Genomic DNA, 26,340 nt, shown 5'->3' with positions numbered 1-26,340 from the left:
TAAGTTCAATATAAACAGGTGTACTGCCAAACAGAGCCTCCTGTAGGCTTCCAATCCACATAGGGGCTACCAAATAGCCAATAACAGCCCTTATTTGGCACACCCAGGAACTTTTATCATGCTTGTGTTGCTCCCCAACTCTTTTTACAATTGAATGTGGCTCACAGGTAAAAAAAAGTTTGGGGACCCTTGTTTTAAAGGATTGCCCAGCCTTACCCCTTGGGTACAGAATTATGACAATTTAAGGAAAAATGCGTTGCCTTCCCAAAATGAAGCCAACTCCTATATGCAAAGGACAGTATTCTATTGGTTAAAAAAACCCTAACCCTTTCTGTGAACCCCAGAGGATGGGGGTGGGTAAACTGGGTACAGTTAATAATCACTGATACTGACACATTCCTCTACTGGTAGGAATATTTCAGTATCACTTGATACAATAATGAGTTAATTTGCTTGAGGTTTAGCAACCCATAGCAACCAATTAAATGTTTGATTTCAATCAGCAGTCCAGTCCCAGCTGGTGGGTATTATACCTAGGGGGTAAACATGGCACATGTTACTACATAACCACCGACACCTACCATACTGTTCCAAAATGCAGATGACATACAGTACATGATTCTAAAAACAGCTGAAGGGGCATGGTTGATTAACATTTGTCTGTAGCTGCAACAAAATTGCAGTCCAAATGTTTCACAGGTTTCCACATTTCCATTTCATAATTAAACAAATGACAATTAAAAAATAGACTGCAGTGGAATAAGAGAGGGTTGTGGCATATGAAGAGGAGGCAAAACAGCAGTGTGAGAGATAGGGGGAAAGGGCAAAGGCAAACAGTGGTGGACTGACGTGGGCACAACTGGCGCTTGTGGTAAAGAGAACATGTGGTCCACAGGACACAGTCTTGGCTCTCCTGTAACTTGGTATAACGGAGCCCGGGAATAGGCTTGAGGAGAGAAAAACTGCTGCTGAAAATCCATATGGGCCCCAGTGTCAGTGGAGGCTGCTGCAAAACAAGCTGCAGAAAGGACAGTCACATGATGGTGCGTGAAAGTGTGTTGCACCATAGTTGATGCGGTAGAGCAAAATGGCTGCTCATACAAAACAGGATATAATGATGAACAAGACTGAGTTGCTGTCGAAGGAAATACAGTTTTGAATTTACCTGGAAAAATTTGGGGCTGCAATTCATGTCTGTATCCTGCAAATGGATGATGTTTTTTAGTAAATGGAGGGAAGTGTTTGGGATGCAGCCAGCTGTCATGGGGTCGGAACTGCCCTGTGGGAAATGACTGAGAGTTAGTGGGTATTTTCTTAGAATGGTATGCCTGGCTTGTGAGCTCAAGTGCAGCACATTTCATACAGCTCCTACTTGAACCGGGATCCTTTCCTGCTCTTCTGTCTGGAGGCAGTGACTGCTGCTCTGGTGCAGTGTTACTGCAGTGGGAATTATCTTCGTTTGCTTCTGATACTTTTTCTTTTAAGGTAATTTCATGATTTGTCACAAGATCAGGAATGTGAGCAGCCAATAAGCATTGTTCTTTATTGTCACCAATCTCCAGGAAACCATTCCATATTTGGGTCACCTTCTTTTCTTTGCTTTTATCCATGTTGTTGAGGCACTTTGTTGATTTAAATGACATTTTTTGCCACTTGTGGTAATTCAGAATTTTCCCATTTATATATATTGGGAACTTATGCTCTGAAGATCTGCATATGGTTCTGCTGGCATTGATATCTCCTTTGACCTTGCCCACCAGCTTTCTATGTATTGCCTTCCATAACACAAAGTAATTCTGCTCAGAGAAAGTGATTTGTTGGATGGATAAAGAGAAAGGTTCACTCAATTTGCGTTTTTTACCTCGTGTTTCAAGTTCATCTATAAAAGGGCTGTGATTTCTTTTTAAAGTCAAGCTATGTTGGGCATCAACTTTTTGATGACTTGAGCTTGCTTTATGTGTGTTTAAGTTAGAAACTGTACTTGAATATATCACATTTTCACAGCCATGATTTATTGGTGACACCCCCAACTGGTAGTGTAGAGACGCCATATTGTTTTGCAAGTGGCTTTCAAATTCTGCTTTTCCATTTAGAAATCCACATTGAGGCTTCATTTGTAATGCCAAAGATCTGTCAGTGGTGGGACCCTCAGTGTCTGGCATCTGGTTAGAAGCTATTAGATCATCTATGGAACCAGGAGACCCTTTCAAGTCTGCATATTGACTACTCAAACTTTTACAAATATCCACTCCATCATTCTCCATAGACCACCTGTGCCTATATCTACATTTCAATGACCTGCTTGATTCCGCTTGGGATCCATGGTTGCACCTATGTTGCCTCAGTTTGCACTTATGATCGTGTTTTTTGCATCTTTCTGTCTTGCGTCTGTTGCATTTAGTATCCAGATGATACATTTTGTCCAGATAACATCTGGAATTGTGTTTTTTATTTCTATTGACAAAACAAATTACATTATATTTTTTCATATTCCCTTCTGGTTCCTGTAAAACAGAATTTCTGTTAAATTTGGTACTGAAACTTTTATTGGTAATATTTTTCCAAGTTGGACACAGCTGATCACATGGATGAGTTCTTTGTACGTTCCCCTTTGGTGCTGCACTTTTTGATGCTTTGAAGTCAAAGTAGAGTGGGTTGCAGCTGTAAGAGATTGAGGGTTCTGTGCATGTGTGCATTAACATTTCAGAAGGCCATTGAAGAACCGTTGAACCATCTTTACTTTTCACAGGATAAAAAGCACGACTTGGTCTTTTGAATGGTCCATCTTTTCTTTGTGCATTTGAATTAGCCATGTTATCACTTGATGGGAAAAGAATATTTGACACATTTTTATTTTCTTGATGCTTGTGTTCAGATTGAATAACTGCAGCGGTTTCATTTTGTTGTGCTTTGTTTGGAATAGCAGACTCATCACAATGAGCTTCTTGAATTGTGGTTTCTAAGTTGGATGTCCCAGATTTGATGTCTATGACAGCAAACTCATCCTTAACAACTTCTTGACAACATGTTGTTTGTTTAGAACAAGTTATTGTTGTTGTAGCTCCAGCGACATTACTATATTGAGGCACTTTTATATGACAAATATCTGGGTCTGGGAATACATTTACTACAGATGTAAGCATCTGTTTCAGGTTCTGGTCCTGCAAGCAATATACTTTGTTTGAGGTTTGTTTTGATAAACCCGTTGTTGAATGGTGGTCACTGCTTGGGAAGAGAAATACTTCTGCTGCCAGTGCAGACTGAAGTTTAGAATGTGCATGTTCAGCTTTATGCTTGTTGTTCAATGAATGATTTAGAGAAACCGCTATGGATTGTTGAGTTTTGCTTGGGCATTGGAGGACATCAGCTGGCAAAGCCGACAGAGCAGTGAAGGACTCAGGGACAAATCTGCTTCTCCTTTTTAAACCACGCTTAGCAGAAATGTCATCATTGAATTCATAGAAAATGGCAGCAGATGATTCCAGCTTTATTTGTGCCTTTTTAGGAAAAGCAAAAGAAAAACTAAATTTGTGCCCATGGCTTTTTTGAGTCTGGCAATTAAATTGTTGCTTGGAATTTTCTGAAATTTTAGAACTTGCCAAAATAATAGGCATTACACTTGACTTTTCATGGATGCTTTTAAAACAATGACCTTCTGAATGGACAAGCTCATCTTGAATACCTCCATGTGTGTGGTCGTGAACGCTAACAGTTGTTGACTTGAACATGGGGCCACTTCCAGGAGCACTAGATAAAAGAAGAATAAAAAAAACCAGAAGAATTATAGGAAATATTTTAGCATCTTTTGTAAAAAAATATAAGGATATTAGAAGTCTCCAAAGAGCTCCACAATCATATAATTGCAAATGGCCAAAGGGCAAGTGCTTTTATACAGGTCATGGAACGTCAAGTTGTTCTCATATTTTACAATAGGGAATATGCTATTTTATATAATACAAAAGTTATAATGAGTTATGTGACACAAATGGCATCACTAAACATGGAGAACTTCTCGTTCAACTATACCTGCTCCCAATAATGTAATTTCATGCCCATTCCTAACTCCTTGTAATGAGAATATAAACACAGACATAGTAGTGTAACCATAAAGCACTGCCCTTCAGGGGGGCCTGGAGTTTGAAGGTAGAGACATGGGCTGGGAGGGTGATATACACCTCTGAATTATGGATTTTATTGTGACTTTTTCTGGATAAATCATAAGTTTGGCAGGTTTTATACAGAGAAATAAAATTGAACTTGATGGACTAATAAGCTTATATGCTTAAAGCAAAATTCATATTAGATTTTCCCAAAAATGTCCTAAAAATGTCCAAAAGGCTCCCTTGTACCAAGTATTCATTATTCTGAAATTGTTGTTATTACTATTCTGCCCTGCTATGCTACAGTTACTTTACGTAGCTTCGGTGCAAGTTTGCTTACTTGCACAGCTAAATCCACGTGGCCGTTCAGCATAAAAAAGAGAAAGGAATGTATCTCAACCTTTTACCTCACAATATGCTTCTCAACGCAAATATAAAGTGTGAATTGCAGTATTTAAATATTACCACTAGAGGGAGTACAAATTCTTGAGTTTAGAAAACTAGAATAACAAACCTGCCCAAAACACAGTGGGGGTCATTTATAAAGTTGAGCAGCGCATATTTTTTGCAAATGGTTGTATCGTGCATGTTTTTTCCTGAATGCTAATATATTGCACTGCTCTGCCTGTCTTTCCGATATTTGCGAATTCGCAGTGTGAATAAATTTTCGCAAATGGCGCACAAATGAGACGGAAGTTTGCGCGAGCACACCCAATCTACGAGGTTGTTGTGCACGAAAATAGCATTGACAGTAACTTAAATTTGCAGTTTGCAAAACTGTTTTGCGAATATTTTATCCGCCACCAAAGTTGTGGCGTAATTGAGTCGCAGAGTGTGCGCATAAATATTCGCAATTTGCGAATTGTGACCTATTTAAAAAGCTGCTATAGACATTCGCATTGTGAAAAAAAAAAATTTGCAATTCTATTTGCACCCACTTATTCAGCTTTTAAATATAACTATGCGCAGGGCAAATATATTCAATTTGCGAACCAATCTGCCCTGCGCGAAGTATATAAATGACCCCCAGTGATTCTACTAAAGCTTTTATAGTTTGTGTCCAATACACACAGCACAGTAGCGTTACATTAATAAAGATATCCTGGGTGCTTAGCACTAAATCCCAGCACACTAGAATAATCTTCAATGGAGTTAGAGGTGAATTGGAAAGATTTGAGAATATCCCTGGGTACAAGCCTATCTCCACTAGTAAGGAAGCATAAAGCGGGGGTTAACAATATGTTAGGCACCCCCCAATGCTCTGGACTTGGCACTTGAAAGCGCACTGAATTGTGCACAAAAGGACTAAATTAACCAGTGATTTGAGATTTTCTTGTCCTTAAACTTTAATAAGGATGCACCAAATCAATAAACGGAATAGTCTTCAATAACAATAAATTGCCACCTTGTTTTGGTTGTCCGGTGCTTTAAAATGATGTGAATTTTGGCTGAGGACTAAAGACTCCCAGCACTTTTTGCAGCATTCCAAGCATTCCTATATTTGGTTGCAATGCTTGTCTATGGGGGCCTACAGAACTGGTACAAATGATTTGTATTTTATGCAAAGCCCATTCATGCAATATCTCACCAAGTTGCTTCTCTCTTGAGATTCGCTGCCTTGTGCAGCTGGTGCAAATACTTTTTCTGTTTTCTCTCATCTTTCCGCAATTTTGATGCCACGTTTCGTGCAAATTCCCTCTGTTTTAGCTCCTTAAGTCTCTGTTGGGAAAATTGGTATCTTTGTGAAACAGATCTCTTTCTAAGAACGATCAAAATAGCAACAGAAAATCCTTCTTATTGTCAGCTACTTTGGCAGGTTTTTATTCTGATTCCCTCTGCAGTTCCATTACCCCATTCCCTTCCTAGCAACGTGTGCTCTCTGTTTTTACTCAGCCAATGCCAACATTGTAGAACAATTCTACCTAGAAGTTTCTGCTAAATCAAAAAGAAGCAAAGTTCCATGTTAAAGGGAGTTCCCCCACCGGTGGTGCAGATTAACAGGACCCACATTCCAAAAGGGAAGGGGGTGGAAATAGTTTGTTCTGCAGAAGAAACACTTTAGCTGGATAATGGCCATGTTGGGACAGCCGCATAAGGAGCCAGCTGGGGCACTCGTTCATTATGTGTATGCATTTGCCCCAATGTTGCTGCTGGGACAGGGAGGGCCCATGATGGCTACTGGGCTTTTCTGCAAAAAATACTATTGTTTCCCCCTTATAGAGTGTGGGCTCTGTTAGCCTGCACCTCTTGTGCAGCTGAAACATTTTTGTACATGTTTTCAGTAAACAAATCCAGAAGCTGCAAGTGCTAATTTACTTAAATAAATGCACTGTACAAAGTAGAATTTTGGAAGCAAATCCCTATGTTTTAAACCCACAATGCTGCCCCAATACGTTTGCACAAACCAGCACCCAGTGTGGGGACACGGGCCTGGACTAGTGGGTAGGTGACAGAAGAGGTATGTGCCTTGTGCCCCCCCACATTTGCACCCTAGGCATGTGCCTACCCCTAGTTCCAGCTCTGTTTTTCACAATTCCTGACGAAGGGGCACGCCCCCGAAACGTTGTATTGTTGGATTGACATTAAACACGGGAGCAATCCCTTGAGCATGTTACGTGTGCTGGAGTTACTTTGTATTCATTAACTGTGGAGGGGCCGTCCTCCTATACCCCAGGCACCGTACTTAATCGTTTGGAGAGGCCAGGTGTGCGTGTGCAAATTTGGCCACATCTCAATTAAGTCATCAAAATGAATGCCCTTGTGTGTGTGTTATCAAGTTGGATGCATGTTGTGCCTAACCTTTTCAGAGTGCACTTCCAGTGCTGGGTGTTATACTGTATGTTTGTGATAGGAAACTTAAATTGTAATTGGGTAAATGTGATTCCTCTTCTTGCAGTTTAACACCCACAAAATAAAACTTACCCTACTATGTGTGTAAATAGGAACATTACATTGTAAGCTCTGCTGGGGCCATGGACTGTATAATCTCTGAAAAGTGATTCATGAACATGTCTGAGCTATTTAAAGGTTAATGATAATAACGTGTATGCCCATATGTGAGGGAAAGTCATTGCTTAGTAATGCCAATCTAAATTCTAACTTATTCCATGTTAAGTTGAGTACTGGATGCCATTTTCATTTCATTTCATTCTAGTTTATGGGGTAAGCCTAAATGTAGTAACTTCTATTGAATACACATGAACATGCACATGAAATGCTCCAGCTTAGAATAACCCTTTATACACTATACCCAGGGCTGATTATCTTTATTAAACAAACTTCTATAACAATCTATCTACTACATTTTTTGGGGGACACAAAGATACATATAGGGGTGAACTTCCAATAAACACTGCAATATCTCCTAGCATCACTGCCATATGATGTGATAATGACCACACTGGTAGGTGGGTGCTTAATATACCATTCATGGGGTGACTGAATAAGCGCTCAGTTCTGGATAATTAACTGCAGATTATGGAAGCAATTAATCATGAAGAAATGTGTGAGAGTAAACAATTTTAGGACTGTATGATACTAAATGAACTGTGAACTGAAGTGATTAGGGATTATGGGGTATTGCGAGGATAGTTAAGGGATTTTTATGTCAGTTGATTAATGTAGTTAATGAAATTAGGGACTGATCAATGACTTGTTGATTAAGTGATGATTAATGACTTTCTAATGTAAATAATTTTCTATTTTCGTTCTTACTTTTTTATCCGTATCTTTTAATAACTTTCATGGCATTGGTGATTTTACAGAAATTGAGTTTAATCGTGGTCTCCCTGATAAATTAAGCCAAAGCTGTAACCAAAGCATGAATGGGCCACTTTGAAGATTTATCCATTATCCAGGAAACATCAAGCAACAGAAAACCAAAGCGATTTATCTTATTGCCAGTTGGAAATCATTTGCAGGAGATTGGTTGCCTGCAGATATTGCAGAAGACTAATCGTCTAGTGTGCCATAGCCCTAATGGCTGATAATGAAAATATGTTTCAGTTATTTACCAACCACTTACCTATGAAAACCTTGTTAAATGGAACTTGATTACAAAGAAGCTGTTCAGGCCAGTCTCTGTGCTTGTAATTATACTTTCATATTGATAACAATTATACTGTTTTGTCACTTCAGATAATTGTTTGCATAATTGTAATATTCTCCCCATTCATTTGTTACATTAATAAAGTGTATTTGACTTTTAGATAGAGGCCAACAATCCACTCAACATCAGTTGAAGTAGGGCCAATTAAAAGTTTAGCATTCATCTGCAGAGCTGACATCAACCAAACAAATATGTGTTTTTTGAGGTTTGTTTAATAAACCTGTGTTCCTCTGGTCCATCTAAGTATACTGTTTCTCATGACACCATTGAATAAAAGGGGCATTCTACGCCCATGTTCCGTATCAGCCAAGTCAATAGGGTTATGGAAACAGGAAAAAGTGCCTTATGCACTTCTACAGTATTTCTGATAAACATCTGCAAATAATATTTTTGGAAAAAATCAGGCTGTTTTGTATCAGAACATCTTTTATTCTGCAAGAATTTGTTTAGTGGTCCCTGGGTATAACAGATGTTTGTTTTATCTGCTTTTAGACTTATAGATATGAAAATGTGAAATCAATGTGTAACTTATACAGGTATGGTATCTCTTATTTGAAATCCAGAAAGGTTTAAATTATGGGAAGGTCATCTCCCATAGGATCCATTACAGGCAAAAAAAAATCTAATTTTAGAGGTGTTTTATTAGCAACAATATCTTAAATGCCCTATGTAAATTTCATGCTGTGGTGTGGGTATCATGGTACCCACCTTGCTTTTCAAATAATACTCGAATATGCACAGCTGAGCTTGTTAATTCTTAGGGCTTGTTTCTTAAAAGGGATGGTCAAGTTTCTAAATATAAACAACCTCTGTTTCTAAATACAGTTTTTTTTCCAACAGATCATGATTTATTCAAAAAAAAGGGGGAAATTGTTAAGCATTTCCATGATGCCCACATTACAGCAAGGGGGAGAGACTTTAAGATACAGACAGAAAATAGTGTGATGTAAATGGTTTATTGGTACAAATGTTTTGGTTCCTAAGAACCAAAACCTTTCTTAAGGGGAAAGTCAAGAACTTTCATAGTTTACCACAAAATACTCTATGGTTTTACAAAAGCCACACTCACTTCCACTGAATACACAAAAACACACCCAGCCTGCAGTAGTGGTTTCTGTATTGGTGTATGATATGTATGTGGGAACCTGATGCAGCATACATTGACACAGAGTAAGTTACACCATCTCAACTGAGAAACAGTGTAATTTAACTGAGGACAAAATATAGGATTAGTGTTCTGCCATGAATATATATATAAGGCATCATTGGATAAACAAATACCTGTTTGTGCGCATGATCATATGAATTTATGTGGTTGTCAAATTCCTGATGCTTGTGGTATTGCTTGTCACAAAGGTCACAATAGAAGTTGGCTTTGAGATCCTTGAGTGTTTTTGATCTCGTAGTTTCCTTTTCTGCACAGGCCTTGAGCAAAGAGACAGAGATACATCAGCTTTATATTTTGCATCAATATATAACGGTATTATGTCAAATAGAGAGAGATAGATGGATAGAGAGACAGACAGATGAGAGATAGATAGATAGATAGATGAGAGATAAATAGATGGATGTATAGATAGATGGGAGATAGACAGACAGTCAGATAGATATTATAAATAACACTAATATCAGTTTCTTTAATCATTTCATTGCATATTTGGCTGCCACATTTATTGTCTGTTCACTCTGGCTTTAAAGTCTACTAAATTCAAGAAACATTTGGTGCTAAATACAATCAAGTGTTGAGTTGGGGGGGGTAAAAAATGCTGAAACAAGTGCAATATTAAACTGTTCACAGAAATCAATCTAGATTAGTATGCACGTCTACATTATTTCATACAATTTCAGGCACTTTTTTTCTTTTTAATAAAGTTGCTCGATTTCACCCTTTATTAGGCATTTACATTTCTTAAGTAGTAACAAACAGAGTGATTTAAACCCGATTTTTCAGTGTTGTATGACATTAAATCAAATGCGTGTAATTATGTGTAACTTATTGTAGAGTAATTAAAAGAATGCTGAGGTAAAACACTAAACATACATAAAAGGAAATGACTGTAAGCTCAGGTTAATTAGCTTTCTGCTGAAATTACACTTTAGTTCTTGGATTGTTAATTATTATTGAGTTTATTTTAAGAAATAAAAAACAGCGTATTTTTACCTTCCTACTATGTGGGCGTTAAAGGCTTGGTATGCTCACTTGGGTCCCCCCACCCACCCCACTTGATGGAGTATTCGATTCAAGGGGCATGCTGAAGGTATCTGCACTTTGAGAAAGAGAGCAGAGTGCTGCAGTCATTCTTCACGCAGTGTACCCAAATTGATCACGAAAAAACACGATACAATTGAGTGAAAACACTATTTTTTTTTCAGGCTTTTTTCGTAAATTTTTTCCCCTAAAACCCAGAAAAATTAGGCTTTTCAGGCAAAACCCAGTGCAGACCAAAATAACTTTAAATTGAGATAGGTGCCTCACCCATTGACTTATACAGCAACCTGACAGGTCTGAGATGGCAGATTTTCAAATTTGGGCTTTTTGCAGCATCGGGGTATAGTAACTCTTCCATTAAAAATAAAAAGCCTGACCAGATAAATTTGAGGTTTAGTAAATTACCCCCTAAGTCTTTAAGACTTTAGCTTTAGTCTTTTGGGTAAGACAGCCAATGCACCCAAAGGCAGATAGTAAAGACAGGGCTGCTGCACCTCCTGACGCTGATCGCTGCTCCGAATGCCAGATTTTTGCAGATAGCTGCTGACCCGGGCTGCTTTCTACATAGCACTAAGGGGCACACTCTTGTGCTCCATAGTGATCTAGAACTTGTATCCCTGGGTTAAGTAAATGAGCCATTTAGTCAGCCTAATTCAGGAATTCCCAACCTTTTTCACCAGTGAGCAACATACAGATGAAAAATGTCCCTGGGATGCCACATAAGGGCTGTGATTGGCCATTTGGTAGTCCCTTAGTGGACTGGTAGCCTACAGCCTCTGTTTTGTAGATCACCTGGTTGTTATGTAACAAAAACTTGCCTCCAAGCCAATAATTGAAAAAAAAGCACCTGCTTTGAGCCCACCAGGAGCAATATCCAAGGGGCAGGTGAGCAACATGTTGCTCACGAGCCACTGGTTGGGGATCACTGGTTTAATTCATATATTGCTATTCTCCAGAAGCATAGGTAAAATATTGTGACATTTGAGGCAACTGCACACTATTTTGGAACTATGATCAGATATGCCAAGTGGCTGTTCAGAAATTGTATATGAATGGTCCAAAGAAAACTGAACCTTCACAGAAAGGATAGAGTGGTCCAACTCTCTAATACACAAATTTCAATATGTATATATTGTCTAGGCTTTACATTATGTGCTTTATTCTGTATAGACTATTTATGTCATTATAGACTCTCATTTTAATTAATAATAGTTATTTAATTTAAATGAATTAATTGATTATATATTCTGAGATTTTAGAGCTGTAAAAAAATATAAACCATGAAGTTTTTATTTAGCAGCTAATAATCAAATAGATATTTAATCTATAAATATTCTAAATGTATTATTTGCTAATAGAAAGAGAGAATGTGATGTGATAAGCAATATCTGTCAGTCAAATAATCATAGTCTTGGTTATGTTGAAGCCACGCCAACTAGATCAAACCAACAGTTGCTGAAGAAGTGCTCCACATGAACCAGTTGATTTTTTTTAACGGTGAACTGCCATGTTGGATCTTCAAAATAAGCTTTATGGCTTGTGTGAGAAAGGGCAAGGAAACCATGTTCCTTATTCAATATTCACAATTATTACTATGGGTGTCAAGGAGGTTCCAAGACCTATATAAAGGCACAGTGCTTCTGAAGGCTGAGTGAACTCTAAGGTGACTTCTACTATTTAAGTACAAAGGTTTCTATGAGGCATGTGACATCACCAAGCTCCATATATATCAGCTATCACTGTGTATATGAATATTTTTTTAAATAAATATTTTTATTATGTTAATGCAATGTAGATAAGCCAACCTGATAAACAAGGTATCTATTTCCCAATAAACAGCATGATAATCCTTATTAAATTTAAATATCAAAACTACAGACTGATGAATATCTGCTGATCCGTTCTCACTATCGCTGCTTTAATGTTCATAAAAAACAACATCAACAATGAAAAATATTTTATTATGCTAACAGTCAATCAATTATCAAGAATAATTTACGGTTTGGGAAAATGTAAGAAAGCAACATTCATCGCCTCTAGTCATTATGCCGCCTGAGTGGTGAATTTTTAAAAAGCACTTTACATTTTTGCGGATTTTTAATATCTTCGAATTGTTCACCCGTCACTGACTAAAACTGCTGCCGCATAGAGGTAGCCCAGCAGGAGCCCCAGTAAATGTGCAGCTCAGTCTCTTTAGTCTGAAAACATTATGTTCTCCCTATAAGATAAATAGATCACTGCACTTATAGCTTCGTTTATATATAAGATTTTTGAAAGGGGTAATTGATGTCATATGATTAAATAAAAAAGGATTATAAGATCAGTACGTTGATGGAACATTTTGCAGTATATATTTTCTGTCTAACATCTAGAAGACATTTCCATGCAACACTATGTTAGGACAGTACCAGTGGGACACTATTAACCAGCAGTTCAAGAAAATGAGATCTCCTTGAAAAACTGTAGGGGTACAATTTTCTAACCTGCTTGAGGCAGGACAATGTCCAAGACTGTAGATATAATATATGTGGCGCTGGAGATAAACACAGAACACCATAAATAGGTTAAACTGCCTTGTCCTCCGAATGACAATGGATATTAAATTGTTTCCATGCTGCTGTCATTTATCATTTTTAAACTGATTGTGACTGCATGTTGTTTCCAAGTAGGAAGTCAGGAAAAGTGTCACAGAAAACAAGCTCAGCGGGGAGCATATATTTCATTTCTGCTTCCAATGAATATTTTCCACGCATGCAGAATTAAAGCTTCACACAAATAATCAATGGGAGTCAAAGCATCACGTTGTAAAAGTGTAGAATACAAATGTTTAAACATTTTCAGTGTACTAATTTACGTTCTTAAAAGGGAACTTTCACCACTGTGCAAAATCTACACGGTTCTAAAAGCAACCTGGCCTGATCCCATATAGTATTTGATAGAGGATAGGAGAAAAGCAGTTAGGGTAATGGGTAAAGAATGAAAGTGGATTGAGGACTGGGTTAAAATATAATTGAGAATTTTAATATAATTACAATACCAGTTAGTTTCTGATAAGCTCAGTTTAAGGGTAACAGTGTTCGTGACTAATTAAATAAAGAAGTAACAGTGTGTGCAGTCATTAGAATATATACTCAGTGTTAAAGAAGGAAAGTCATCTTGCACTTCGGGGTGCCAAATGTTAGGCACCCCCAAGTGATTGTATTTACTTGCTTGAAACCCCGGGCTGGTGCTCCTATCAGCAGAAAACTGAGTTATTCCAGTGAGCACTGCAGGGTGATCCACTTCTGGCTTCTGCTTTCTTCAAATTTCCCTGGGCAGACGCAGTTGAACGAAATAGTCGACTTTTTAGTTAAAGTTCGGCTTTTTGTTCTACTGCCCTGCACAGCCACGTGAAGAACGAAGAAGACGGAAGAGGATTGCTCTATGCAGTTTTCTGCTGATAGGAGCACCGGCCCGGATTTTAAGTAAGTCACTGCAATCACTTGGGGGTGCCTAACATTTGGCACCATCAAGTGCACAAAAACTTTCCTTCTCCTTAAATAAATCTCTCCCTAGCGCACACCATATATAAATATATATTCACACTTCGCTTTGAACAGCTTCTCCTATCCCACTTTCAATATTCCCTTTTGCCCTCTCTCCACTTACATTCTCTACCCATTACTCTTAATTCAACATTTCAGGGGAATAACCTGTCTCTTTGTCAGGAATTCCGGGAAACATTAAGGAGGTAGTTTATCAAAGGTTCAGGCAAAACTCAAATTTTTAGGTTTTAAAAAAAAAAAAAATCCAAAAATCCTCCAGCTAAAACCTGTCGAGGTCATGTAGAAGTCAATGGCAGAAGTCCCTTGAACCATTTGAAGATGTTTGTAGCCTTCATGATGTTCTGTTTTTTATGATGGGTTTCACTCGAAAACTCGATACATTCGATCGATTCAAGTTTTTTTCAGTGGAAAACTAGATAAATTAGAGTATTCTGCTTTTTCACCCCAAACTCACTGATTCAAGTTTTTTCCATTCTGTTTTTTTCTTGTCAAAAACCTCTAAAACGCAACCTTTGATAAATATCCCCATAATTTCATCACAGGTCTTATATTCACAAATTTAGAACATACTCACCTTTCCCCTGAACTTTCTCCAACACACACAATTATATGGATAATTGGGACCGAGTTCACACACAATCCCTATCTATCGAAGACTGGACAAAAAGCACATTTACAAAATTCTGACTTTCTAGTATTATTTCCCTGACAAACGTGGAGCACAAGGCACTCTCCCACATATCTTCTGGAAATGGCAGAACATCCAACTTGTATAAACCAAAGTGGCAGAACTTTGGAGCCGTCTACTAGCACGCCAAGTCCCACTAGACCTTGCTACCTTCCTGCTGGGTAATCCTTTACCAAAACTGCCTAAGAGTGGTCATGCTTCAGTTAATCAGATTTTAACAGCCATCCTCCTAACCATAGCAATTAATTGGAAGAGCAATAATACCATCCAAAAACACAAGAAAACTTTACTTGGACATATGGCTCCTATGGAAACTTTGTGGACTAACAACTTTACCCTCCTAACAATTTCATATTCATATGGGCTGTATGAATGCAGAAGAACTCACATCTCAACAGCCCCCTAGTTTAATTTTATCCATGTCAATTTCTTATTTTGTTGAGATAAAGTATTTTAACTGTTTATACTAAGTCCTTGCCTAAAGACAATGACCGTATTTTACACAATGTTTTATATGCCTGAAAACTTTAATATAATATAAGTTACCAAAAACAAACTCATCTGTGGCTCATTAAAATTAAACATCCCATTCCTGTTGCTTCTCAATCTACGGTATCTACATTGCCTTGAGTTCAAAGCAAACTTAAACAGATCTTTGCCTACACAAATGAGTTGCAAAGTGATTGGATACGGTGTGAATATAAACTATGAACCTCCTGCCAAACCACCAAACACCTGGTAGTTAATTTGCATACTCAAAAATACACTTAGATTTGCACTGTGTTTAAAGGAACAGTAACACCATAAATAAAAAGTATTTTTGTGCTGTGCTCAGGGCCACCATCAGGGGGGGGGACTAGGGGGACAGTTGTTCCGGGCCCGGTGATTTATGGGTCTTAGGGGGCTCGGCTGCTGTACTAACTATGTAGCAGAATTGGGTGGGGAGGGTGGAGCTTCTTCTACACAATTCTTTTACCCTCCCCAGCTTCTAAACTATTGGTTTAATGAAGTCCTGGTAGAGCCGCATGGTGATTTAATAAGCTAAGAGGGAAGGTCAAATTTCACCCTCAAGTCTATCCAATCCCTGTGTCGATCTACCGGGACTTAAGAGAAAACTAGTAGTATAGAAGCTTGTGAGGAACGTGCAGGCACTACAGCTCCGCCCACCCTACCCAATTCTGCAGCTCCCTGAGTAGAACTAATAGAAAACAAACAGAAACGAAAACGGAAGAAGCTGACGAAGAAAGGTAAGTTCCACTGAACACTGTTTTTGTTTTTTTTTATTTTATTGAACCCCTGGCCACCAATGATTTAACTTTTATGGGGGGCCCTATTTTTTTAACTTTTTACAAAGCTGAAAAGGAGAAAAGGCAAAGGATAAACAACAGATAAGCTCTTTAGTCTTACAAAGGGATTCTTCAGAACATATCTGTTATCTACTGTGTATGCTGTGCTTGAATGGCTGCTACCGTGGCTACACAGCAGTTGTTTATGTAAACTATAGTTGTATTTCTGAAGCAAACACACAAGTTTTACCAGTGCAGGGCAACAGTACAAAGTATTTTAATTTCTTTCAAACACTTTCATTTTTTGGCATTACCTTTTAAGGTTATGCTAGTTAAAGGCAATAGAAATGTAACATTGTAATTGGTTTTAACAATTTCATCCCCCAAAGAAGGATCAAGTTGATGGGGAAAGTTCAGGCAAGAAGTCAATGTATTGCTGTGTTACATGTGCTAATTGAGCTAACTACCCTTTTATTAAATGCTAAAATGGTGGTAGCACTGCACTTGTACACACTGTTCAGTTAAAGTCAGATATTCGGTAAAGAGCGTCAAGTGGCTGATTGCATGCACTCAAGAGTTTGTATGTAGTGATGCGTGAATCTGTCCTGTTTCGATTCACCAAATAATTAGCAAACGGCAAAAAAATTTGTGAGAGGGCGAAAATTTGCTAAACGTATTGAATGGGCGTCAAAATTAATTTGATGAGCTTCAAGTTTCATACTTGCGACATTTTTTTTTGTCGAGGTGGATTTTACGAAATTTTCAATGCAGTTTCGCAAAAATACTTGCGGGCGACGAAACATACAGGAAAGTTAACTGTCTCCTGATAAACTGAACATATTAGGTGTGAATGTGATATGGACCTTTGATTATAAAAGGGCAGGGACTTACAAGAATTATATTTTGTCTCTGTATATTGCAGAATATGTCAAAGCAATATAATAAAATCACAATGGTTAGAATAATAATAAAATAAACATATATAGTATCAGTCAAGATAAAACAAGAACGTATAGGAATTAATTACAATAATGGTGTCATGTTCAATATCCCAAAATCCAGAACAAACGCCAAGGATCCAGCCATGGCTCACGCTTCTGCCTATAACAGCCGCCTTTTAAGTCGGGAGGATCGCTTTGCTACTCGGATGACGCCAGGTCTTAAAGTGAGATAACCAAGGCTAGAGGCAAGGGAACCAGAACATGGGTGAGATCAAGTGTTGTTGAGGAACAGGAACAGGATAACCAATCAGTCAGCACAGTACAGAATCAGGAATCAGAATGGTAGTCAAGGAAGCAGGCAGGGGTCAATAACCAAACAGTCAACTCAGTACTGAGTCAAGAAGCGTACCCAGAAAACAGGCAAAGGTCGGTCCAAGCAGCAATACAGCAGTAGTGAAGGACATTCAAAGAACAAAGAACAGGAATACAGACAAAAAGGGGGAAGATGAACTATCAGGAATAGCCCTACATTGGGCAATGAGAAAACGGTCAAGGCTCTTTTAAATATTTGAATTTCGTGCCAGACCGATGATGCCAGGCACAGCGTGCTGAAATAAAAGGACGCGGATGTATGTATGTCAAAACCCAGGAAGGACGTACTCACCACTAGGAAGCCGAAGTATGCAGGTGTACCCGCAGTGAGTTAGGTCGACATCCCTGCTGTCCCACTAAACTACCAGGTATTATTACAAATGGTGTTTGGTTCTTCTCATTAGATATCCTTGTTTCTGAAACCTAAAATTTCCTGAACTATAAATAAAGTCTATTCCAAGATTATTTCCATACAAAATGTAAAAAGATTTACAATTACATGTCGGTTGCCCCAGTCATTATTAAATACTGAACACTATAATCATACATCATACAATTACTTAGAATGTGGTTTATGATTGAACCCCTTCTCGGGATTACAGCATTTACCAAGGAACACAGCTGTGTTGATATTTGATAAATTTAACCATAATTGTAAACATTGATTCAAAAGTGAATAATTCATCCCCACATGATACCAATATAATATTGCTACATAATATGCAATTATATTTCACGAGGCAAGCATTTGATTTGAAAATGCAATAACCGATTAACAGATCTACAACCAACCCGTAGAGTAACATCATTAAACATCAAAGAAACAAACACTTGGGGGAAATGGTAAAGACTTGAAATGGCCAAAAGGAAAATATGCACACGAGAAAGCAAACAAAATTGTCTTCTTGTGCCATCTTGCTGAACTGCTACTTCTATTCAATATGGAAAGTTGCTTTTAGATGTACCCCTTACACATATAACTCTGAAACACTGTACAATGTTTTTATTTATAGACACACTTAAAGGCCGCCGTCAGGGGGGGGCACAGGGGTTACTGTTGTATATGATGAGTGTTCGTCATATATCTGTCTTAGCTTCTAGAAAACGCAAAGATCTACTAAACATTATATCCACAGCCAGGGGAGCAATTTTAAAGTGGCACAGTTTTATGGGACCCTGGTATCCCTGAGATCCTAACAGTAATATCTGAAATGGTTTCAAATGTTCTATTTTGTTTGATGTGACATGAGAAATAAGCTGGGAATAAGCTGGGAAGCATCAGAGGGCACTTTCTGCTTTAATAAATTCAATCTGCTGACTATTTGATATGCAGTATTATCACTTCCCACTTTTTTCCCACTCTTCTCTCTACTCCGAATAACTTGCTTGGCTGTAAGTTCACTTTAATAGCCCAATATAATATTTCCTTAACAATAACAAAAGAATTTCTTAAATGTGTATTTTTGATATTTGTGCCTTATCACAGCTGGGTACTTTTTATTTCCAGACACTAGCCTTATAGCTGATATTTACTGCACTTTCAAACACAGCATGCTAAAAGCAAAGCAAATAATAATAATAAAAAAAAAATAATAGTAATAAAAATAGCAAAACAACTTAGGGCTGAAAGCTATTACCTATAAAAGGTAGCGCAACGGGTCTTTTTTTGCTTCAAATTTTGCTTTTGGGAAATTTGGAGATATGATATAAGAAATCATCAGCATTTATGTCATTTTAAAGAATTTCACCATGACCATGCTCTCCTGTATCTATGATGGCAGAGAAAACATACCATGGCTATATCAACTAAATGGAAAATGTACAATAACAGCAGGGATTCATTCCAATTAATTGTAATATACATGTGATATAGAGATTGGTTAGTTTGCAACAGAGCCTTATACAGGTATTCGACCTGTAATCCAGAATGGGGCTTACCGGATAAGGGATAATTTGGATCTCTTGTAAAACTTTTTTTTATTAGACAACATTACAGCATTCATTTTCGTCATAGCTGTTTTTTGTACATTTTTACTTTCAGATAATGGATACTCTCCTACGCAGAGGAGGACATTCCCATCAGATTCAAATACCCTGAGGGTGAAGAAAGAAAAAACTTGTTTCCATCATTTGTCACAGTTATACAGCATAAATCAGAACATTGTAGAATTGGAAATTGCTTATTAACAAAAATTAAACCAATGAACTTAAACAACCGTTTCCATGTCCGTGTTTAATATGAAGTTACAGTATTGCTCCTAATACAGTACATAAAACCACGCAAAGTATCATCCCGTAGGTGCCAACTCCATCCAATCTTACCATTTGCTACACTTATACAATTATAGAAAATTAAACCAGAAAGTTTGCATCCAGCATATTTATTATAACCTAGTGTATGATATCCAAGGCATCCAGATTTTGGTGTAAACAGTATATTTATCTGGAGTTAATACTTAACATTCTCTCATTTACCATAATCCAGTTCATTTTGAGCCTGAACATAATTATAGGAATTGAACACTTTTTCCAGGATGTAGCAATAGTCTGTTTCGCTGCTGTAAAGATAAATTGTATGAGTTTGCGATGATATTTATTTGGAGCTGGAATAGTCGTGTTAAGTAACACCATCATGGGATCTTTTCGAAGTTTGATCCATAATGGAATAAATCAATGTAAATATTCTGGACCAAAATCTGAACGCCTGTCTACATTGCCACCAAATATGTAGCATAGTACCGTCCATGCCGCAATTACGAAAACAAAACGGTCTGGAATTAGGATAAAATTTATGCAATTTCGTGGGGACCATATACCATCCAGATATTACTTTATATAATGTTTCTTGAGCCAAAACATTCGTTGAAATCTTAGACGTATTTGTCCAAATTTGTTGCCATGTAGAGTCGTCATGTAGAGTAAGTTGGAAGGGAAGAAATCAAGGAAATCGAGGAATTCAAAATTTCTTTATACAGAATGGATATTATTCCTCCACTGCAAGGGAATTTAACACACATTTGCTCCCAGGCAGAAGAGGTCAAAATGTCAGTACACCCTTTAATCATTATATTAAGAAAATGCTGAATTTGGATATACCCAAAAACATTCAGATCTTGGAGGACTATGTTGCTCAACAACAGTAGACCATTTCTTAAGGCCTTGCAAACCTAAAAAATGAGTGACACATGTCATATTGTGGGACTCCCACCAACAAAAGTCCCTGGCCTGAAGCCCTGGTTCAAAAATAGGATTACCAAATACAGGCATAGCTGGGCAATGGGGAGACATCAAAGGAGTTCTTTGTACAGTTTGGTCCCAAACAGATACTGCCATTTTGAGCACAGGAGTGGAAGCAGTAGGTCTTTCCTGTTTAGGAATCCATGGCAAAGCTGCAGGATTTATTGGGTATAATTTGGATCTCGATACTTTTAAGTCTGCTAAAAATAATTTAAAACATTAAAACAGTAGGGCTCAAGTACAAGGTACTGTTTTGTTACTACACAGAAAAAGGAAATAATTAAAAAAAAAAAAGTGAAATATTTGATTATAATGGAATCTATGGGAGATGGCATTCCAGTAATTCAGAGCTTTCTGGATAATGGGTTCCTGCATAATGGATCCTATACCTGTATAACTAAACATGTATTTGTATTGGCATGGGTCAATGTGCTGTCATGTTGCTTTAGTACCAAGATAAAATTACATTTCATTTATAGACTACATTAGGCCAGTGCCCCTTGTGCCAAAGTGATCCTATATTACTTAAAGTAGTATTTTCTAACCAATGCCTGGTGAACATTAAGGGTGATTTACGACCACAGTGCAGCGTACAAAATGCCATTTGGGACGTTTTTTTTACCCAGAATGTGTTTTTTTCCATAAAATTGCAGCCACAAGGGGGTGATCACCATTTCAATGACCCCCTTAAACAAGTGATACAGAACTCTTGATCACATAATAGTGTAAGCGATTGAGTAGGAAAGTTATAAGTTACATGTTAGTGAGGAATGATGAACATCTATGTTGGAAGCCATGATCCATTTAGTGGCACACCCTGTGTTGGATGTGCAGCTTGCCCTGAAATCATGATACTCCATAAGTCCCTGGCTGGTATAGAGTATACTCAGGTTAAAATCAACAGGGGCTGTACTGGAGCTTATACAGTATCTATATTTATTATCTATATTATATCTATATTTCACAAGTTGATCCTTGCCTCTCTGAGGTGTTTTTCCAATTTAAAAACCCTCTCCATATAAGTACAATTATCAGCTTGTTATATAGGAGCAGTCTCAACAATTAGTTATATGCAGGCAGAATTGTATGAATCTGTGTAATTCAGTTCCCTATTGTGAGTACAATCTTTACAGCAAATATGTGGCCAACCTTGCAAACCTTTCTATCTGCAATGATTCTGGTTTCCTCAGCTGATACAATATAATCTGTAATTAGGTGGGTACTATGTGTCGACTGTTCATTATTTACATTTATTCACTGTAAATCTCTTCAGAAATGGCTTTTCTCAGTAAAGCACAGTCATCACTTTGTACTTTGCATAATTTGTTGTATCTCACTTTCACTCTGTCTTCAATATTATGAACACAAAAGACTGAAGTTTGGACCAGTTCCAGTCCTCCACTTTACAGGACAGTGTTGCTTTAATAACAGCATTCTGCTCTTTGTTTTTGAATTATAAACTTTTTCCTCTAATCCAAGGGTTATGAACCTATCTGGAAGCATATAAAAATCTTTGATACAATATAAATGTATTGCCTTATATTTCCAGCTTAGACTTTCTTTTTTCACAACTGACAGAGTTTATTTCATACCTCCCAACTGTCCTGCTTTTAGAGGGACAGTCCCTCTTTTGACAGCTCAACCCCAGTCCCTGGTTTGTACTGGAAAGTCCAGTTTTTCTCTGCACTGAAAAGCCAGAAAAAAAAACAAAGTTTCTAACTCAATTGGCTTTTGGCAGAGAGCCCAGGACAGCCACAGCAGCTGATAAGATACTTTTGTAACAATTTCAAGATAAGAAAATAAGTAATTGTAACTATATAAGATAACAGGTCTCATGGAAAAAGTTAGACTCATGGTTTAAAGGGCAATTCACCTTCATTAGCAAAATTTTAATTGAAAATAACCACAGAAATATGTTCAAACTTTCATAACCTGCCAAATGAACATCGTATTGAGGGGGTGTGGCCACAAAAATGGACATGGTCAAAAAAAAGGCAAATTTTTTGGCCCTATTTTTGTTTCCAAAATGTTGGGAGGTATGTATTTTCTTTTCGGAAATCAGATACTATGGGGATTATATATCAAAGGCCGAGTTGTGTTTTCCATGAAAAAATTTAACTTTTTCAAGGTTATATTTTCTAGTCAAAAATCTTGGATTTTTCGAGATTTATTATACCCTGACCCTGGAAATAGATTGAATCCAAAAATACACCATCTAAAACCTGTCAAGGTCATGTAGCGGTCAATGGTAGAGGTCCGTTGAACCATTTAAACATGTTAACAGCCTTCATGATGTTCGAGTTTTTTTTCCGGAAATTCAAGAGTTTCAAAAATTTTTTTACTTGATTAATTTGAGTTTTCGAGTTGTTAACTGCCAACTAACTGATGAGTTTTTTTCAATTTGAGTTTTTTATTAAATTAGAAATCATTCCAGTTGTGAATTCATTCGAGGTCTAAAAAAGCTCACATAAAATGAGCTTTCAACCTTTGATAAATAACCCCCTTAGTGATTACTTCATTATTTATAATGTACATAATGTCTTTACATATCCTTAAATTCCTCAGGAGAAGTGGGCACTTTAACTGGCACTTTCCTTATTTATTTTGCTCTTTTGTATAACTAAATATCTATAATAATTTTTTTTCTTATACCATTTTAATTGTTACCTTCATTTTACTATTCAGCTATTCAATTATTTCTGTCTCTTTACTCCTTGGCTATAATTTCCTCAGTTTCAATCAAAACAAACCTGATCTTCCATTGTCTGTCTGAATGCCATTCTCTTTTCGCTGATTTGGTACTGAAAGGAATATCCCTGCAATGGTATTTACTGTATTTATATTCTTTTTATAAAAGTCTCATATTCTTCTGTGTCTGAGAGGTCTTTGCGCCAATATATTCCCTTTAATGCTTTACAATGCTTTCTAGTTCTCTTTCAGTATGTCTTTTTGAACATATATCAAATAATTTCATATTTTTTTTTTAAAACAAAATTTTTATTCGAGCAATATTTCCAAGAGAAAGTTTCCATTACTACACATACATTATCCTGAGCAGAAATCAAGTACATCTGCATAGTAAGGTACGACAATGACAGCAATTAACATTTACAGATGATAATAACAGGTAAAGCCTGTACACGTGGTGGCTCGGTTTGCTCAGGGTGGTTCCGTGCGACCAAGGTCACATTCAGAATCCAAGGGTGCAGAAATGGAGGGTCAAATAGACAGTATAGTATCAGATAGGAAATCTTAATGTATTATGCAAACTCATAAATGCAAACAACATATTAACCACTATGTTTGTCAACAAACAAAAAGAAATAAAAATAAAATGATGACCACGTAAAGTACTCTTTCTATCTCTTCACAGGTCTCACCATGGCTCCAAAGCTGCGATGCCGGAAGCCCCATCCATAGTGCTATAGAAGTCTAATCATATAGTGACAGGAGGATCACCACCCAGAGTCCTAGTAATATACCACTCTGTAGAGTGGAAACAGTCATGAAGCCTTATCTTTACTGTTCTTGGACATATGTCAATAAATGTTTCCCAAGTTTCAAAAAACCGTTTGACAATTGTGTTCTTATTCAAAGATGCTTCTGTCCAGTCCATATGAAAAACTCTGACTAACTTCTCCAAGAATAGTTTGATGGTGGGGGGGGTGTTTGTTATCCATACTTGTAGTATCGTTTTTTTTGCTACCGCCGATACTATCAACAAGAGCCTCTTTGCACCCCGCGTAATTTTAGTATGAGTAGTCGGAATTTTACCCCAGATCGCCCAGGCTGCTGATAATGGGACAAAATTCACTAGATGCCTAGTAGCATAGTCCCGTATCTGAGTCCAAAACCGTCGAATGTACGGACAGGACCACAAACAGTGAATAAGGCTAGCTCCACCTTGTTCACATTTCGGGCAGTTACTACTCTCCCTTCTCTGCATTTTATAAAGAACCTCCGGAGTCAGATATGTTCGGTGCAGCAGGTTTAAAAACATTTCCCTATATATGCTAGACGGCATGGTGCGCCAGGAATACACATACAATTTAAAAACCTCTTCTGTGGTCAATTCTGGTATGTCCACTGTCCACTGCCTAGGTCCGTTAGGTAAACTGTCATAGTCTATAGAGACTTGCAGAAACTTGTAGTTCAGAGATATAGTACCCCTCATGGAGTTAGTACATAAAAGGAACCTGTCCAAATCATTGTCCCAATCCTTATCCGATAAAAGTCGTATTGTCCTACTGGTATACGTCTGAGCTTGCAGAATGGCAAATACGTTATGCTGTATGCAGGGAAATGTGGTTTGCAGTTGTACAAACGTTAATGGCTTACGAGTGTCCGTCTTTGTCAATTGGCGTATCGTCGTCACCCCGTCTTTACCCCAGTCCTGATAGATCGTCAGTGCCCTCCCACTTTGGAATTCTGGGTTGGATAGGAGAGGTAGGTATAAGGAGTGATTGCTATTTAAGTTATTCTGTTTCCTCAACTCTTTCCACGTCTGCCAGGTGGAGTATAACAATGGATTATCTGTAATGGTAGTCGTAAACTCCGCTTTATGCATGTGTAGGATATATAAGAGGTTCTTCTGTGGAATGAATTGTTGTTCCTGGGAGGTGTTTGTGTATATTTCTGAATTGTGGATCCAATCTTTCAAATGTCTCATTGTGGCAGCCAAGTTGTATTGTTTAAGATTGGGGAAGTTAAGGCCCCCGTTTAAGGTAGTTTGTTGGAGTTTTCTCAAACTAATTCGAGCCTTTTTCCCATTCCATATGAAATCCCTGAACAGTTTATATAGAGTTCGGATGTCTCTGTCAGCTATTAGTAGGGGGAGACTTTGTAGTTTGTATAGAAGCTTGGGGAATGCCACCATTTTAATCAAATTGGCTCTACCCATAGCCGAGAGTAGATAGTTTCTCCAGTTTTTCAGATCTTGTGTAATTTCCATTACGCTACGTGAGATGTTGCGGGTGTACAGCTCATGTGGTCGTTTCGGTATTTGAATACCCAGATACGTAATCGCATCCTTGGCCCATGTTAGATCATATTTGTTACTCCATCTAGGCTTCCCCTTTGACCCTAGTGGCAGGATCACTGATTTGGTTATATTGATGCAGTAGCCTGAGGCTAGCCCGTACTGTTGGATAGTGGATAGGATGTGCGGTAAAGCTTGTTTAGGGTTTGCTATATAGAGAAGGAGATCATCCGCAAAGGCCGTAATTTTGGTTTCATGATCTCCAATTGTGATGCCTTGAAAAGGCACCATGGCTTGGAGGATTCTTAGAAGTGGGTCTAACGTCAGATTGAATAACAGGGGTGAAAGCGGGCAGCCCTGTCTCGTACCTCTATAGATGGTAATGGGATCCGTTATTGTTCCGTTAATTTAATTTCATATTTTGATGGTCGATGTATATTCATTTAAATGGAAAACTGATACTATATATTGGCTCCTTTTACAACAACAAATCCAAAAGATGCTGTGGAGACATTGTTGCACCCGTTTTTCTACAATATCTATATTTCTTTTGTTTTCTTTTTACTTGTGCTTTAAGTAATTCACTCATTTTGGTGCTTTTATCATTGCTGCCTTGTTCTACCCATTAAAGTAGTATTTTTAACTTCAATCATCCACATCCTCCCATAGTATTGGCTTCCCAGCTTTCCATCTGTCCAGTGGTTCATGAGCTTGACATATCCTTTTGTTTTTATTGTCTACTCATTAGACTCATCCAACTAGGTTTCTTTAAAAGGTAACTAAACCCTGTTAGAAAAACTGTTTTTTACAATCTTTTTGCTGCTATAGCCCACTGCTATATAAAAGAGATTTGGCCAATTTCGCTTTTGTGTTTGT

The 26,340-nt window shown here is 37.7% G+C and overlaps 1 protein-coding gene across 1 annotated transcript in view; it reads right to left on the bottom strand.

Annotated features, from left to right (window-relative positions):
- Positions 1–116: 116 nt before the first annotated feature.
- Positions 117–26,340, bottom strand: part of znf804a.L (zinc finger protein 804A L homeolog) — an 80,670-nt gene continuing 54,446 nt past the window's right edge. The window contains exons 2-4 of the mRNA XM_018236867.2: positions 9,490–9,633; positions 5,689–5,819; positions 117–3,747 (exon numbers count right to left, since the gene is read on the bottom strand). Coding sequence (XP_018092356.1) covers positions 738–3,747; positions 5,689–5,819; positions 9,490–9,633 — 3,285 coding nt within the window. The 3' untranslated portion in view covers positions 117–737. The remainder of the gene's footprint in view (positions 3,748–5,688; positions 5,820–9,489; positions 9,634–26,340) is intronic.

Source organism: Xenopus laevis, chromosome 9_10L, assembly GCF_017654675.1.
Source record: "Xenopus laevis strain J_2021 chromosome 9_10L, Xenopus_laevis_v10.1, whole genome shotgun sequence".
Taxonomy (NCBI): Eukaryota; Metazoa; Chordata; class Amphibia; order Anura; family Pipidae; genus Xenopus; species Xenopus laevis.
The sequence above is the reverse complement of the archived record's forward strand: the minus strand, read 5'-3'. Positions and strand labels throughout refer to the sequence as shown.